Source organism: Pelodiscus sinensis, chromosome 2, assembly GCF_052426305.1.
Source record: "Pelodiscus sinensis isolate ZL-2025 chromosome 2, ASM5242630v1, whole genome shotgun sequence".
In the NCBI taxonomy this organism is placed as follows: Eukaryota; Metazoa; Chordata; order Testudines; family Trionychidae; genus Pelodiscus; species Pelodiscus sinensis.
In genome coordinates this window covers 138,454,940-138,470,556 of record NC_143053.1, presented here as the reverse complement: position 1 = coordinate 138,470,556, position 15,617 = coordinate 138,454,940, and the positions used below count along the sequence as shown (strand labels likewise).

At 39.4% G+C, this 15,617-nt stretch overlaps 1 protein-coding gene across 6 annotated transcripts in view; it reads right to left on the bottom strand.

The window, feature by feature from the left end:
- ATPSCKMT (ATP synthase c subunit lysine N-methyltransferase) overlaps positions 1-15,617 on the bottom strand; it is a 57,673-nt gene that overhangs the window by 37,716 nt on the left and 4,340 nt on the right. For 2 of the 6 annotated variants that reach the window (XM_006111036.5, XM_006111035.5), the window contains exons 3-6: positions 14,510-14,647; positions 12,441-12,491; positions 8,062-8,245; positions 7,801-7,882 (exon numbers count right to left, since the gene is read on the bottom strand). In XM_006111036.5, coding sequence (XP_006111098.3) covers positions 7,848-7,882; positions 8,062-8,245; positions 12,441-12,491; positions 14,510-14,647 — 408 coding nt within the window. In that variant the 3' untranslated portion in view covers positions 7,801-7,847. Of the gene's footprint in view, positions 1-7,617; positions 8,246-12,440; positions 12,492-14,509; positions 14,648-15,617 lie in introns of those variants that run through there. The other 4 variants (XM_006111034.5, XM_075921485.2, XM_089776445.1 and 1 more) reach the window with 3 other exon arrangements.

Sequence of the window (15,617 nt, the reverse complement as noted above, 5' to 3'; positions counted from 1 at the left end):
AAAATCATTGCTGGAGTTTGAAAATAACAAGGCACCTGGTTTGGATGGCATTATTCCTGAGATGTTTAAATATGGAGGTGAAGATGTGAAATTAGTCATCTGTTTGCAGTACAAAATATGGACAGAGGAGAAAGTGTAGGAAATATGGACCATTGGTATCATAATCAAATCATCAAAAAACAATATGATTTAAACAACTGCTCAAATTGTAGGGGAGTAGCACTTCTATCTGCAGGAAAAAATATTAGCAATAGTCTCCTGAACATAATGAAAGGAAAAATGGATACCATCCTACATGAACAACAATCTGGATTTAAACAACGTGCTATCTTCACCCAGAGACAAATTATTGAGAATACAATTGAATTCCAAAGCAGTCTTGCCATCAATTTTGTGGACTTTCAAAAGGCATTTGATAGTGTAAATAGAGAAACAATATGGAAAACTATGGAACAATATGGAATTGCAACCAAATTAATCAACATTTATGAAGGCATTTTATGTCAACTCAAAATGTTGCTTTGAAATGGATTGCATCAACTATTCAGCATCAAGGCAGGTGCAAGGCAGGAGTGCATCCTGTCTCCTCTTCTGTTCATGCTAGTCACTGACTAGAAATTAAAGCAATGCAACACTGATGTATATGGCCTAAAATGGAACAATTCAAGGCTATTTGAACTAGACTTCGCTGATGACATCACTCTTACCAATGAAGATACCAACAGACTACAAAAATGCACACACAAAGTAAAAAATAATGGAAAAGATAGGTCTGAGATTCAATGCAAAGATATGCAAAGTCATGTTAATGGAGGCTACAGAGACAGAAATCAAAACTGAAGAGGAGAATCTGGAGAAGGTGGATAATTGTATGTATCTTAGAAGTACCATCAGCCAATATAGTTCAAGTTCCAAGGAAATAAGAAGAATTGGGAGGCAAATGCTGAATTTGGAAGACTCACAACAACGTGGCAACTCAAACATGTCTTCCACAAGAAAAATCTGAATGTGTACAAAGCAACTTTTATCACCAATCACAACAAATAGTAGTGTAATATGGCAACATACCAAGAAAGATACACAAAAGCTAGATGCATTTAATCACAAATGGCTCAGAAAAATATTCAGAATAATATATAGAGATAAGAAGACTAATGAAGAAGTTAGAAAAATTACTGGACAAGCCACCCTTTCACAAATTATCTACAAAAGAAGACATCAATTGCAGATACATATGCTGAGGATGGAAAAAGATCACTTACTAAATACTGCCCTTGAGCAGAAACCAGAAATTCACAGAGAGGAAGACCACAAATAACATGGAAACAGTTCTGAACAATATCAAGCACCTCAACATAAAATGGGAAGATTTGGAGAGAAAGGCAGTTGATAGGTAAGGATGACAAATGTGGATAGTCCAATGTACAGCAAAGCACAGTGTGGACTAAAGCCTAAGGTATGGAGCATGGGATTGCATCTTGACTAAGCCACTGATGACCTCTCCTCCATTAATGTATCTCTCTCTTTTTTAAAATCAAGGTAAACTTTTGACCTTCCCAATATCCTCTAGCAACAAGCTCTATAGGCTGACCATGTGTTGTGTAAAGGGGTAGTTCCTTTTATGTGTTTCAAAATGCTCTGCCTACTAATTTCATTGGGTTATCCCTAATTTTTGAGTTATGTGAAGGAGTAAATAAAACTTCCTTATTCTGCCTCTCTACCAGTCACGATTGTATAGATCCTCTGTAATATCGCCCTTAGTCATCTCTTTTCCAAGAGGACCAGTCCTACTCTTTTTAATCTCTGTTTAAGCTGTTCCATACCCCCTAATCATTTTTTTCATATATATATTTCTGAAGGGTGACAAAACTATCACAAAATATATGACATAGATGTACCACAGATTATTCAGTGGCATATTTTCTGTTATGTTCTCTAATCCTTTCCGGATGGCTTCTAACATTGTTGATTTTTTTGCTGCTGCACAAGGAGTGGATGGTTTTGGAAACTATCCAAAGTGACTCCAAGATTTCTTTCTTGAGTGAAAACAGCTAATTTAGACCCTATCATTTTGCATGCATAGTTGGGATTTTTTCCAGTGTGCATTACTTTGCACTTATTATCGTTGAATTTCATCTTTCATTTTGTCATCCAATGTAGTGAGATCTTTTTGTAACTCTTTGTGATCAGCTTTGAACTTAACTATTTGATTAATGTTGTATTGGTTGCAAATTTTGCCACCTCATTGCCAGTGTTCCCTCTTTTTATGTTAATGTGTGGAATGTCTTCCATTATGTGCACCAAGATGAAGATGATGCATCACAAGTCATTCTGCACATGGACAGTGTGTGGCAAGGATGGGGCTGAGGGCTCTAAATGGGGGTAAGGGATGTGCGAGGCCTCTGGCAGGTAGTTGAGATACTGGTAGGGGATGAGGGTTCTGGCTGAGGCTGTGGACCTTGAGTGGATAGTAGGACGGGGGATGAGGGGTTTGGGGTACAGAAGGGTGCTCCAGGCTTGAGGGGTGGGGCCAAGGGATTCCAAATGCAGGAGGAGGCTGTGAGTTGAGACATGGGTTTGGAGTGCCTGAGGTGGAACCAGGGATGAGGGGTTTGGGATGCAAGAGGGGCTTGAGATTTGGGGAGGGGCTCAGGCCTGGGAACTGTGATGTAGGAGAGGGTACAGGCTCGGACTGAGGGAGGACTTTGGGGTGGGACATGAGATGAGAGGTTTGGGGTACAAGAAGTGGCTCCAGGTTTGGGGGCAGCTCCTGGTCAGCAGCACTAAGGCAGGCAACTTGGTACCTACCTGTCCTAATATTCCATGCTGGACCCAGTTCAGAATGGGGATAAGGTGAGAGAAACAGACAATGGGAGTGTGGAGTTGGTACTCAGAGAGGCAGTGTGTGGAGCCCTGCTGTGCCCTGCTTAGGAGCCAGACCTACTGCTGGCCACTTCCCACAAGTCCCAACACACAGCTCCCTACTGAGAGCAGCTTTGGGGCTTAGGGAAAGACATCGATCTCTGATGCAGCCGTGAGCCAATAGTCAGTGCACTGGACTTAACAGAAAGCTGCATGGTCACACAACTTCGAGCAAACTGGTCACTTACTCCTGGCCTTGGTTTCCCAATTAATAACTTATTTCTTTTATAAAAGGAAAAGTCCCAAAGTAGGTTTTCACATTTTTGTTACATTTCACAACAGGAATTCTCTGTCTTGTTGTCCTCTATTCTTCAGAAACATTTTGCCTTTTCTCTGCCCACCTTAAACATCACCTGCTGTCACCAGTACTGCCTTTTCACAAAACAGTCTTATTGGTCCAGATTCTCATCTCTATTGAGCAGAGCTGTAATAGAGGGGATCACAAAGGAGCTGGTTGATCATGGTATTGATTCTAGATTGGCTCTGGTATACTTTAGAGCAAGGGTGGGCAAAAATTTTTGAAGTGGCCCCGGGCCGCCCGAAAAGGACAGGGCCAGGATGCTTCTGGGCTACCCCACCTACAGACCATGATTGGTCTAAGGGTGGGGGAGCCTCTTTGCCTCCCCTTCCCACTAGGCACACATGCCCCTGGCAGGGCGGGAAGAGGCTTCACACACTCCCCCACCTCCTGGCTAATCAGGGCCTGGGGTAGGGAGAGTGTGTGAAGCCTCCTCCCACCCTGTGAGGAGCATGTGGCACTTTGAAGTGCTGTGTGCTCCTCGCAGGAGCGGGGCAGGGCAAAGGAAGCTTCACGCAGCTCCCCCACCCTAGGCCCTGATTGGCCTGGGGAGCATGCGAAGCCTCCTCCCGCCCTACGAGGAACACTTCAAAGGCCTGGGCACAAGAGAGCTGTGCCAAGCTTCTTTCGTCCTGCCCCCACCCTGCATGAGAGTATGGCACTTTGAAGTGCCGCACACTCCCCGCGGGGCAGGGGGAGGGCAGAGGAAACTTCATGCACTCCTCCTGCCCCCCAGGCCAATCAGGGTTTGGGGGCAAAGGAGCACATGACGTCTTCTCCTGCCCAGCAAGGAGCGCATGGTGCTTCAAAGCGTTGCATGGTTATGCCAGGGCAGGAGGACGTTTTGTGCGCTCCCCCGTCCCCAAGCCCTAATTGGCCTGGGGGGCAGGGAGTGGCAGGGCCTCCATGGGCCAGATCAACCTGCTTGGTGGGCTGGATCCATTCCGCGGAGGCCCTTTTGCCCACCCCTGCTTTAGAGCATCCTTAGGCCTCTCTGATTGGCCTACTATGGCCCTTCAGGAGCTGTTATGCCAGCCCAGAAAAGCTGTAGTATTGTACCCTTCCAGCCACACTCAACTATCCCAGGGGCTGCAAGTGGTTGGTGTGGGTACCAGCTATAGAAGCTTTACTGTAACTGGGGAGTTCTTCATGTCAGAATACCAAACAGGGAAAGTCAGTAGCCTTTTCAGTGCATTTGTGCCACCAGATGTAGGCACAGAGGCTGCAGTGAAGAAAATAACTTGATTCAATATGAGACCCCTTATTTATGAGCATTACCCTTTAAATTAACCATTAGACACAATCTAACTTTTGTTTACAGTGTGGACAACAACTGCAGATTTATCTTCCAGCAGCCTGTAAATAAGAGCCCTAAGTCTGTTCCTATAGCCAAATGTCCAAGATAGTAAGAATCATGCATTGCATTTTATGAAGCTAGCTGACAATGAACTCATTGCATACAAGTAGACTGGGTCAAAAATCAAGAGCAAAGATCAAGGGCTATCACAAAACTTTGGGTGTAAAATAAATGTGTGAAATGCTAAGTAAATATTACATATGCTATTAAGAGGTTAATCTGTCCAATCATATTTGAAAAGAATAGAATATTAATATTTTTTAAAACTGTATAAGCTGGTTTCTAAAAATATTCTAAAATTACACACTCATCTAAAAGAATTAACATGCCAATGCATGGTCCTGAACAGGGATGTAAAGGAGTCGTCAACTACCCAATAAGCAGGAGCTTATCAGGAAGCACTATCAACTACTTGACTGCTCCCCCTCCCCACCCCCAGCACTCTTAAAAGAGACAGAGAGATGCCTGCGTGCAAAGACGCTGGCTCATTCTCCGGTCCCCCGCCAGATCTCAGGACAACCCTCATGCTACCACTCTGTACTTTTAAAACGGAGGCAGCAGTGGCAGCTGGCCCCCCTGCCCCCGATCCCTCGTGCTGTGTCCCTTTAAAAATGCAGAGGAGCAGCGGGAGGGTTATCCTAAGACCTGGAGGGGGACTAGAGACTGAGCCAGCGTCTTTGCACGCCAGCTCCTCTCTGTCCCTTTAAGAGTGCAGAGTGCCACACGGCAGCCTGAGCCGGAAGTGAGCACTTAAAGTGCCCTTCCTTAACGACTAGTCAATCAACTAATAAAATAATTGATACTTAATATCCTCAGTCCTGAGGGGCAGCAGAAAGAGCACTCTTTTAGGGATGGGATTTTCTTTAAAAGATGGGAAGGAGGAACAAGAAAACAGAACTGAAAATCTTTATCCAAAACCATAAGTGAGAGAATAAAAGCCTTTTTCTCTTTATAAGAACTAAAATTGCTAAGGCAAATCTATCTGGCTTAGTTTTTAAACAGAGTACAGGTTGAACCGCTGTAAACCAGGATTCTCTGGTCCGGCAACATCTGTGGTCTAGAACCAGAGAATCCTGGTGGAGTACTGGTGCCTAAGAACCCTGAGGACTGGCAGGGTTGTGGGCTGCTGGCAAGCTGCCAGTGGGACCAGGACCCTAGATCCCCACAGCTGAGAAGTCGGGGATCTTGGGCCGTGAGGCTGCTCGATGGGGTTGGGAGCCCAATGTGCCAAAGCAGGGCTGCTCAGCGTGCCCCAACTGGGCTGCCCAGAAGGGCCGGAAGTTCGGCGCACTGCAGCAGAGCTGCCTGGAAGAGCCGGGAGTTGCACACCATAGCAGGGCTCCTCAGCTGATCTGCACTGCTCAGCATGGCAGGAGCCCAGCAAGCTGCGAGCTAGGTTGCCCGGCATGGCAGGCAAAGGGTGGGGACGGGGACCTGCAGGGCAGCAGGACCTGCGGCCAATCTAGTGTTGTGGAGCCAGTAGCAGTGGGGGCCAGATATGACCTACCCTGGGCCAGCAAGTCCTGAGGGTGCCAGACTAGGGAAGTCCAACCTGTACTGTGATATGATGGACATAGATGAAAATATGACCATAAATGAGAATCATGTTTAAGGACCATAGTAACTGATATAGAAAGAGAGTCTGAATATTTTGTAGGGAGAAATGGGATGGGCTTCTGATTGTGTTTTGCATTTGCATCCAGGTCTTGTGTTCCATTCTGGCTCCAGCCTTCCTTGACCTTGGAGGACTAGAAACTAGCTGCTTGGGCCTCAAACATACAGCTTTGCCAAGTCTCTTAAAAAAAGCTCTTCTTTTAAGTGTATTATAAAAGTTTAAGTGTTAACAAAACTAAATTCAGAGTTTCAGATAGTGACTAAAATTTTTCTTTCCCCCTCAATTACAGATTTCAATCTCCTCTGGTTTCATACTAGCTCTTGTCTCCCAAAAGGCCCTTCTACAAAAATGGTGGGAGGGGCTCAGACCTTTCTGATAAGCAGAAGAACAGGGATAATTCTTTTCCTCCACGGATTACCTTTATGTTTGTTTTCTCTCATTTGTCAGCAGAGGTAGAGTGACTCTTGTGTAAAGTCAATTTGCAAACACCTATAACCTGTAGAAATCTCTCCTCAATCATTGTTTCTGCAATTCTACCTAAAAGGAGTTGATTAAAATAATTCAATTTAACGAGGCTAAGTAGCTGTGTTATCTTGCTATTATAACACAGATCCTTCCTTTTCCCTCTATGACTCTTACATGTTTGTCAATATGGCTACGTCTAGAATGGCCCCTTCTCCGGAAGAGGCATGCAAAGCAGGCAAGTCAGAATAGGGAAATCCGCGGGGGATTTAAATATCCCCCGCGGGATTTAAATAAACATGGCCGCCGCTTTTTTTCCGGCTTGGGGAAAAGCCAGAAAAGAGCGTCTAGACTGGCGCGATCCTCCGGAATAAAGCCCGTTTCCGGAGGATCTCTTATTAAGCCAGAAAAGAGCGTCTAGACTGGCGCGATCCTCCGGAATAAAGCCCTTTTCCGGAGGATCTCTTATTCCTACTTGCAAGTAGGAATAAGAGATCCTCCGGAAAAGGGCTTTATTCCGGAGGATCGCGCCAGTCTAGACGCTCTTTTCTGGCTTTTCCCCAAGCCGGAAAAAAAGCGGCGGCCATGTTTATTTAAATCCCCCGCGGATTTCCCTATTCTGACTCGCCTGCTTTGCATGCCTCTTCCGGAGAAGGGGCCAGTCTAGACGTAGCCTATGAATTTAGAATGTAAACTACTTAAGGCCAGGACTAATTCTGCACTGCCTTGAACAATGAAATACAAGTCAAAGTAAGGCAGATGCCACTGACTGACAGATCAGAATGCTATCATTTTATACTAATCTTATAGATCTATAAATGACTTCTCTGCCTTGCACTTTTGAATTTCAAGTTCCAAGTCATTACTTGTTTCTGTAAAGCAGCTTGCATACCACATCAGACTACCCAAAATAATAAGTTTCTGAGCACAAATGTTGAAAAGTCAAAATAAGGTCAGACAAGAAACAGTCAAAACAACAACTTTAATAGAGCATTTAGTTTTTGCATGTGTCCTTAACATTACTGTACCCTGTCTACATCTTACCACTATTCATATTAAAAGTAATTTTTAAAATATCTACTTTTTTTTTTTACTTTCTTCTTGTAATCAATGCATACAAGCTTTTTGCATGTTTCCTTTGCATACCTTTAGTTTTGCATGTTCACCAGTCTTGTCTTTGCTGTCCCATAAGATTACACTGCAATTTTGCTTAACACCACAGGACATCCTGACAATGAAACGGGTTTGAAAAACATTTAATGTTACTTACTGTTATCCTCCCACCACTTTCATAAATACTAAGAACAAAATGATAAATTTTGGTATGCTAACAACCAAATCAGATGATCACCATTTAAAGTAGCTAACAATATTTCTTTAACCTGAAATCTTACACAGGATGCGTACTTTGCACAGTTTCTGAGTATCGTTTAGAATTTCCTTTGAAAGTTTTTGAGTCATATGCCCACACCATGTCTATTCCTTCTCCAGTAGTATGATCTGGCATCCAATGCGGGAAAGGAAAACGGCAAGCAACAATTCTGGCACTGTGATCAAGTTCTTCTTCAAGCTTCTTCTCCAACTGTGGCATCTGCCGAGCAACACAAAAGCCTTTCAGATAATGTACAAGACAGAAGTGTTCACTCTTGAAACTACTTCAGGCCCCCAAAACAAATCTAAGGTTTGAAGATTGCTGTTTTATTTTTAGAAAGCTTCTATGATACATGGTCATATGTTAACTCTGATGTGCAAATACAGAGTAAATGAAGCCAAAACATAGTCTTTAATTTATTCCAAATATTGCAAAGATCAAGAACATTTTAAGTTTATATAAAACTTTTTACAACTTATATCTATCACATTTGTGGAGAGCTATATTGTACTTGAAACAGAAAATCTTGTGTAGGGAACATACTTCACAAGTTTTGACTCTTAAATTTCTCTAGATCCGTGGATCCCAAACTTTTTTATACCATAGACCAGCAAACCCATTCACAAACTTTTGGAGTACTGATAACATTATTTGCATATTCGAATTAAAGATCCTAATTCGAACTACCGTTACTCCTCATAGAATGAGGAGTAACGGTAGTTCGAATTAGGATCTTTAATCAAACTACCTACTCCATGCAGCGTGTAGCTGCGGGCACGGAGTTTGGACTAAGGGGGATTTAAAAATGGCGGCACCCGGGAACATGCAAATGAAGCCCAGGCTATTTAAATCCCGGGCTTCATTTGCAACGCCGCTTGCCCTAAATATCCTACTACCTCAAACTAACGAGCTAGAGTAGACGTACCCTTAGAGGCTACTGCTTCTATGTTGCTTCATGCCTTTATCACAGCTCTTAAGGAAGTCAATGCATCGCTGATGGCTAATGACCCAAATCAATAGGAATGGTGCTAGAAGGTGGAGTCGCTGAATAATTTCATGATTGAAAAGGAAACAATGCTACAGAGAGGTCAGTCTCCTTGGCTCTATCCCAAAAGGATTTGACAGACCAGACCAATGATACATGTAAGTGGTTGTTTTATCTTCAATAACTTACACCAGATGCTCAAATGAACGTGAAAGAGTTCCATAAGGTATCTAGACCTGAAAAAAAATTTTCTAATCCCAAATGCTCACTGCTTTATGACCTGAAACATGAAGGCTGACAGGCCTTCTAATTTGTATCCTGGCTCAGTAAAGGGATCACAGTATGCTTATACATGTTAATGTTTAACCATTTAGATTTCTGACTCAAAAACTGCTTATGGCAGTGAATTCCACAGACTAGTTGTAAGTGTTGTATGAAGATATATTTCCTTTTGTCTACTATGATTTTTTTAAAATTCTAAATAAAAGACCATGTAATAAAGAAAAAAACTAATTTTTGCACATAAACCCATTTTAAAATAAGTCAGATATATCAAGTAACAATTCTGTTAAAAGGAACCAGAGTTTCTTAAAACTACATCAAATTGTTTATATGGGATTCTCCATGTCATCAGTGGCCTCAGACCACAAGACATTTTTTTCACTATGGCCAGAAGACAAATGTAGAGAAACATTATCAAAGGCTGCAAAATGGATTCCACTTTGAAAAATTTATCTAGTTGTACAATACTGTTACATATCATTCTATTAATAGCTATATTAAAGTTTCAAAAGGATTCCTTTTCAGATAATGAAATTACATTTTACCAAAAATAACTTTAAACTAATGAAGTGTCCAATGCTCTTAATGTTTTCCATAAAGAAAGAAAGACTGTAAATATCCACATTGATATTTCTTTATTTCTTATAGAGCCAAGATAAACCTGAAAATGAAACTAATTCTGTATAGAAATTAAATTACTAAAGCACGCATAAATAGGCATCTAATCTAATTCTTAATATACAAAACATAAAGTGGTTGTGTCTCATGTCTACATTATCAGGGATAATTACATTTGATATTTATACATGTTCATTATAATCCTGTTATAACTTTAATCCCTCAGTCGACAAACTAGAAATATAAAAAAATCTTAAAATAAATTAGTTTACCTATAAAATTATGAGTAACAATAAATGTCTTAGACATATTGATATCCACCACAGATAAGATCCTCTCCCTTCAATCCACTCACAAAATACAGAGATCAATCCTCTCCTTCAGAGAAAGCTCCTGAGAACAAAGATCTTACAGTACGGCCTAAAAGTCAATAAATCTGGGCTCTGTCTTCGTAAATTAGTCTTAGATGTTCAATATAAAAAAGCAGTACTGTATGTTTATGGCTTCAAACTAGGCCAATGCTCTAACTGATCTTCCTACAAGTAATAAAATACATTCATCCACAGAAAAAAGGATAGAGAAAATGTGTTATAAAGCATCCTGAGGCTGAGCTCTTAAAACCACTACACTTCTGTCAATAGGCCATTCCACAAACGGAGACCTTCAAAACTTACTTAGTTTTTGGTATGGTTACAAATGTTTCCCTAAATGCAATGGGCCCAAATGTCTGAAGTATTTTATTACTAGAAGGACTCAGAAAAAAAATACCATCTCAATAATTAGATGAAGTAAAATACTTTTTCTTTGCAAAGGTTAAGACTCTTTCTTCTACCTCATCAGGATAGATAACTAATTTACCCCATCTTAGGCTGCTACTAATTCTGAAGTTTGTTCCAAACCAGTATGTCTGATCAATTTGCTCACATTTGTTTTTCTGTGTAACCATTTACTTATTTACTTCTGCACCTTTGCCCTTGGAGATTCTGCAATGCGGCTACAGAATTTCTAACTGCATATATATCTGTATGAGCAAGTGAGCCAGAGTGTGATCATGGTATCATTCTGTTCAGAAAGGGTGGTCTAATTTCCTCACACATTAACTGCTTCAAAGAACAATTATTACATGACAGTCTTGTCAAAATCATGCAATTGAACACTTTGTTTTGTAATTACAGATATTGCTGTAACAAAGGCATCTACTGCCCTCTTCTGGAATAAAGATTGCTACACTGCAGTAAATCAACCAAAATGGTTGGTTTAATCACTGAGTCTCTTGGGAATGCATCCAATAAAACTGCTGGAACACTTGATAATGCAGACTTTCCTTCAATATACCAAATACAACAGTGTTTAATCCTACACTCTACAAGAAGAGCAAAATGAATGAAAAAAGTAAAAGGGAGCTGAGTGCATTCGTAACATACAAAAAAATCAGTTATAAATGTAAATATAATATTCTGTTTTCTTAACATGAGAAGGAAAAATGGGAAAAATATAACCAAATAACATTTGAAAAAAAGACAAAAATATTCTTTCAAAGCTTGAATAAGTCCATGTACTGTAACATTAAAAGTGATCTCTCTTGAAGTGCCGTTTTTGCAGCAATTTTAAACGGCCATACAATTTCATTTGAAAGTCACATTTTATAGGTGATACACAACTTCCTCAAAGTGAAAAACAACTTCCCTGTATGCTTTGTGAACTAGCAACTATATTAATCTTTACAAAGGCAACTGTAGATTACTGCAGTACTATGAACTGATACTAGGGATGTGAAAGTGTAACCATGTACTGTACTTGGTTAACCAATGATCCTGGGCTCATTGATTAACCCTCATAGTTACAAGCAGGCCCCCAGTACACATGGATACAGAGGCAGCAGCACAGGGGAGGGGATAGGCAAGAGCCGGTCCGCATGGGGAGCCAGCTTTAAATTTCAGCACTTCCACGGTTACGTTAAACATACTTTAACATCTCTAACTGATGTTAAACAATTCAATAGTTGAGGTATTTTCAGTTTTTAAAGAGTATATAAACAATGTTCGATACTCTATTCTTTGCCATGTAAGTCCACAAAAGTGAGTTGAAACTAGTCAATATTCATCCTCCCTATTTTACTGAAAAAAATTTTCTGAAAAACTATTTTACTGAAAATTTGCTACACATCAATTTCAGCTGAACATTCCATTAACTTTTCCAAATAATTTAAGTAAGAGTTTATAAGAGTTCACAAAATTATGGTTCTGATTATATTGGAATTGGGACTTCATGAGGCAGAGCACAAACCGAAATTTCAAAAGAACAAAATTGAGGTTTATATCTTCTCCACAAGTTTCAAGATGTGACAACAGGTTGTGTTATTTCAATGTTATTAAACTATTATCATCATTTTGTCAAACCAATGACATAAATATCAAAAGTATTGATAAGTGGACTCACTTTATAGATCAGTATCCTAATGCTGACTACCTTGCTAATATAGTCATAAAACCACAATATAGACAATAAAATACAATGAAAAAAACTTACCATTTGAGGTACCCCAAAAACAACAACATTTGTATACTGGGAAAAACTAACCTATAAAAAAATATATATATTATTGCCATTGTGGAGAATGAACATTCACAATATGAGAGGATACTGGGAGATGTGGGGGGGGGGGGGTTGGTAATTGTCTTCCCTTTATTACAGCCATGCTTCCCACAACAGGAACAAGGAATGATACAGAAGCCACTTAACGCAGCCCTAGTATTAATGTAGCTTAATTTAGCTTACCAGTTTAACATAGCCCTAGTATTCCCCAACATGGGGTAGATTTGCACTGATCAAGTAGCACAAAACTGGTTCAATGTCACCAAGGCTCTGGACCCAAATTCATGAATATACTCATTTTTACTGTTCTTATGACTAAGAAAAACTTTTTTTCCCATTTAACATCCTAAACTTGCCACCTGTCAATATAGCTAGAGTTAAAATTGCCTAACCATTTCTATTATGTTTTGAGTCCTTCACAACTTTCTGGAATTTTTAATTATTGGGAAGAAAATGTCTAGGTCAGTTCTCTGCCTTAGCATGAATATTTTTAAAAACAAACCAAAAAAAGCTTTCGAACACAGCTTATCTGTTTTTGAACATAAGGAGATGGGGGGGAGGAGATATGCTTTTCTCATTATATAAAATTCTTGCCAATCTTTATCACTCAATGGCTGAAATAGCAGGAAGAAGGTAAGTTGAAATCCTGCAGAGAATTAATCATCAACAAAGTCTGATAAAAGAATATTTTGATTCATCTGCATTATGAGACTTCGGAAAACAATATCAAGCTGCACAATGTTGCTTTAAAAATTGTATGCATACATATTATACACACACACAGAATGAAAGAAGGCTACATGACATGAATGCACAATAAGGAAGCTGCATATGAACATACATATCCTGCCAATGATTTCAATTATGCAGGTTCAAACTCTGACGGAGGTAGGCTTTCTAGCACCAAGCCTCAAAGTACTCAATGAATCGGGGTTCCAAAGGAACTCTTGACTGAGTATGTTCCTTGTAAGGGGAATATATCTGAGGACCAAAAAATTAAAAGCAAAACATTTAAGCTAGTGAAGTCACAGCTAGCATATACTTGTGTACTTTGCTAGATCAGGGCTTGAAAGAGCAAATCATTCTAGCTGAATCTAAAAAAATAATTCCAATTAGGAAAATTTATTCTTTCCTTTAAAAGAAATGCATGGGACTTCCATTATTTAAAAAAAATATTGTAATAAGGCAATGCTGAGGCTGTACAGTAGCATACTCAAGAAAATAAATACTGTAATAAAGTTGAACTTGCCAGTGAAACCATAACTCTTCCCTTGAGCACATAAATCAGTTACATAACACCATAAAACCACACTAGTCTCAAATACAAAAAAAAACTAATTAAAGTTTCATGAACTATATATTTTATACACTAGCATAGTTAAAGTTGTAGAAAATGTTATATCATTATTTGAGAAAGTGTAATTATCTAATTACAGAAAACTCTAATAGTCCGGCATCCAATAGTCCAGCACTCCTGACAGTTTGGCATCAAAATGGCAAAAACCTAGTGAGTGAGCTTTGGCAAAAAATGAGTCACAAGGTAACACCGGCAGCAGCTGAACTGAGCAAAAAGCGTAAAAATACGCTTAAAAAAACTAAAACATTACAGTATACTGTATACAGTATGTACAATAAAAAGGATTAAGAACACTTTATATATAGTATATAATGTATACAGTATATATATATAACCATCTTATAGTACCTCCTGATAGTCCGGCATATCTGATAATCCGGCACCACCTAGGTCCCATAAATTCCGGATTATCGAAAGTCTACTGTAATAGCTTCCTCATAATACATGAGCACCTCAGCTTTGCATTACCTTTGATATTTCCTGACTTTTGAATGCCTATGTGTGTAATGTTAACATTGTTTTAGTATAGTTGAGTTTTTTTAATATTATCCACAGCACTGTGTTTTAAAATGGATCACTTCTGATTCACTAGTGAAATTGTTATGTACTTTGATTTCTAGATGTGTGAAAAAAAATCAACACATACCTTCCACAAATCTGAAATGTAAAATTTGGTATTATGATGCATCCCTTCTCTCCAGGCACAGTATCTGGAGTACCAGACTAGCCAGGGATTTAATTCATAGCCAACAGCTTTGAAGCCTTCTTTTGCAGCTGCTATCACCTACAAAAAAAGATGAAATAGTCTTCATTCAGGGCCAGAATAAACTGTAGTATGGAACTATGAATGTGGTTACAGGAAACATGACAAAACAGTGCAATTTTATCAATGGCATAAGCCAAAAGAAAAGTGGCATATGTCTTTATTGATTAAGTTTATCCACCTTTGGCTGCTTCAACACAAAGCCCCAGTCTGCAAAACATTAGCACACATACCTTGAGAATCATGAGAAGTCCTACTGAAATCAACATAACTACTTACCATTAATGAAGTTAAGCACAGGAGTAAGTATTTGCAGGATCAGAGCATAAGGCCCCAATACTGCCATGACATATTAATGTGCTTAATTTTAAGCATGCAAGTAGTTTCAATGACTTACCTGTAAAATAAATGTGAAACAACTGCCTGGGGTACAGCAGTACACAACACTAAATACACCCTCTCATCTACAATCAGAAATACAAAATGACCCCCAAAATGGGTAAAGTGCCACAGTAAAAAAATTTGAGTACATGACCTTTCTGACACAGGCAAGTACAAGGTATTTTCTTAATTCATTATACAGCACTCTGCAAAGCCATATGGATATGCAATTAAGTTATGATAAAACTAACTTCAAACACACACTAGCTAATGTTTAAACAGTTTGCTTATTTTTTTAAAATAAGAGTTTTAGACAATATATTTCCAAGATTTAAATAATAATTTAGTAAATTTCTTTGAATTCTGAGTTATATCAATACACCAAGCAGTTTAAGTAATCCAACTGAACTCAGTTGGGCAAATTAATCTAGCAAAGAAAAAAAAAGTTTTGTTCCCAAATGTGTATTTATTAATCTATAGCACAAATCACTCTTACTCTCCATGTTTTTTAAATAAAGAAATAGCTTGCAAATCCCACATATAAATAAAAGTGTGCATCCACTCCTCTGTATTTCAGAAGATCATTAAAAACAATAGACTCATGAGACTA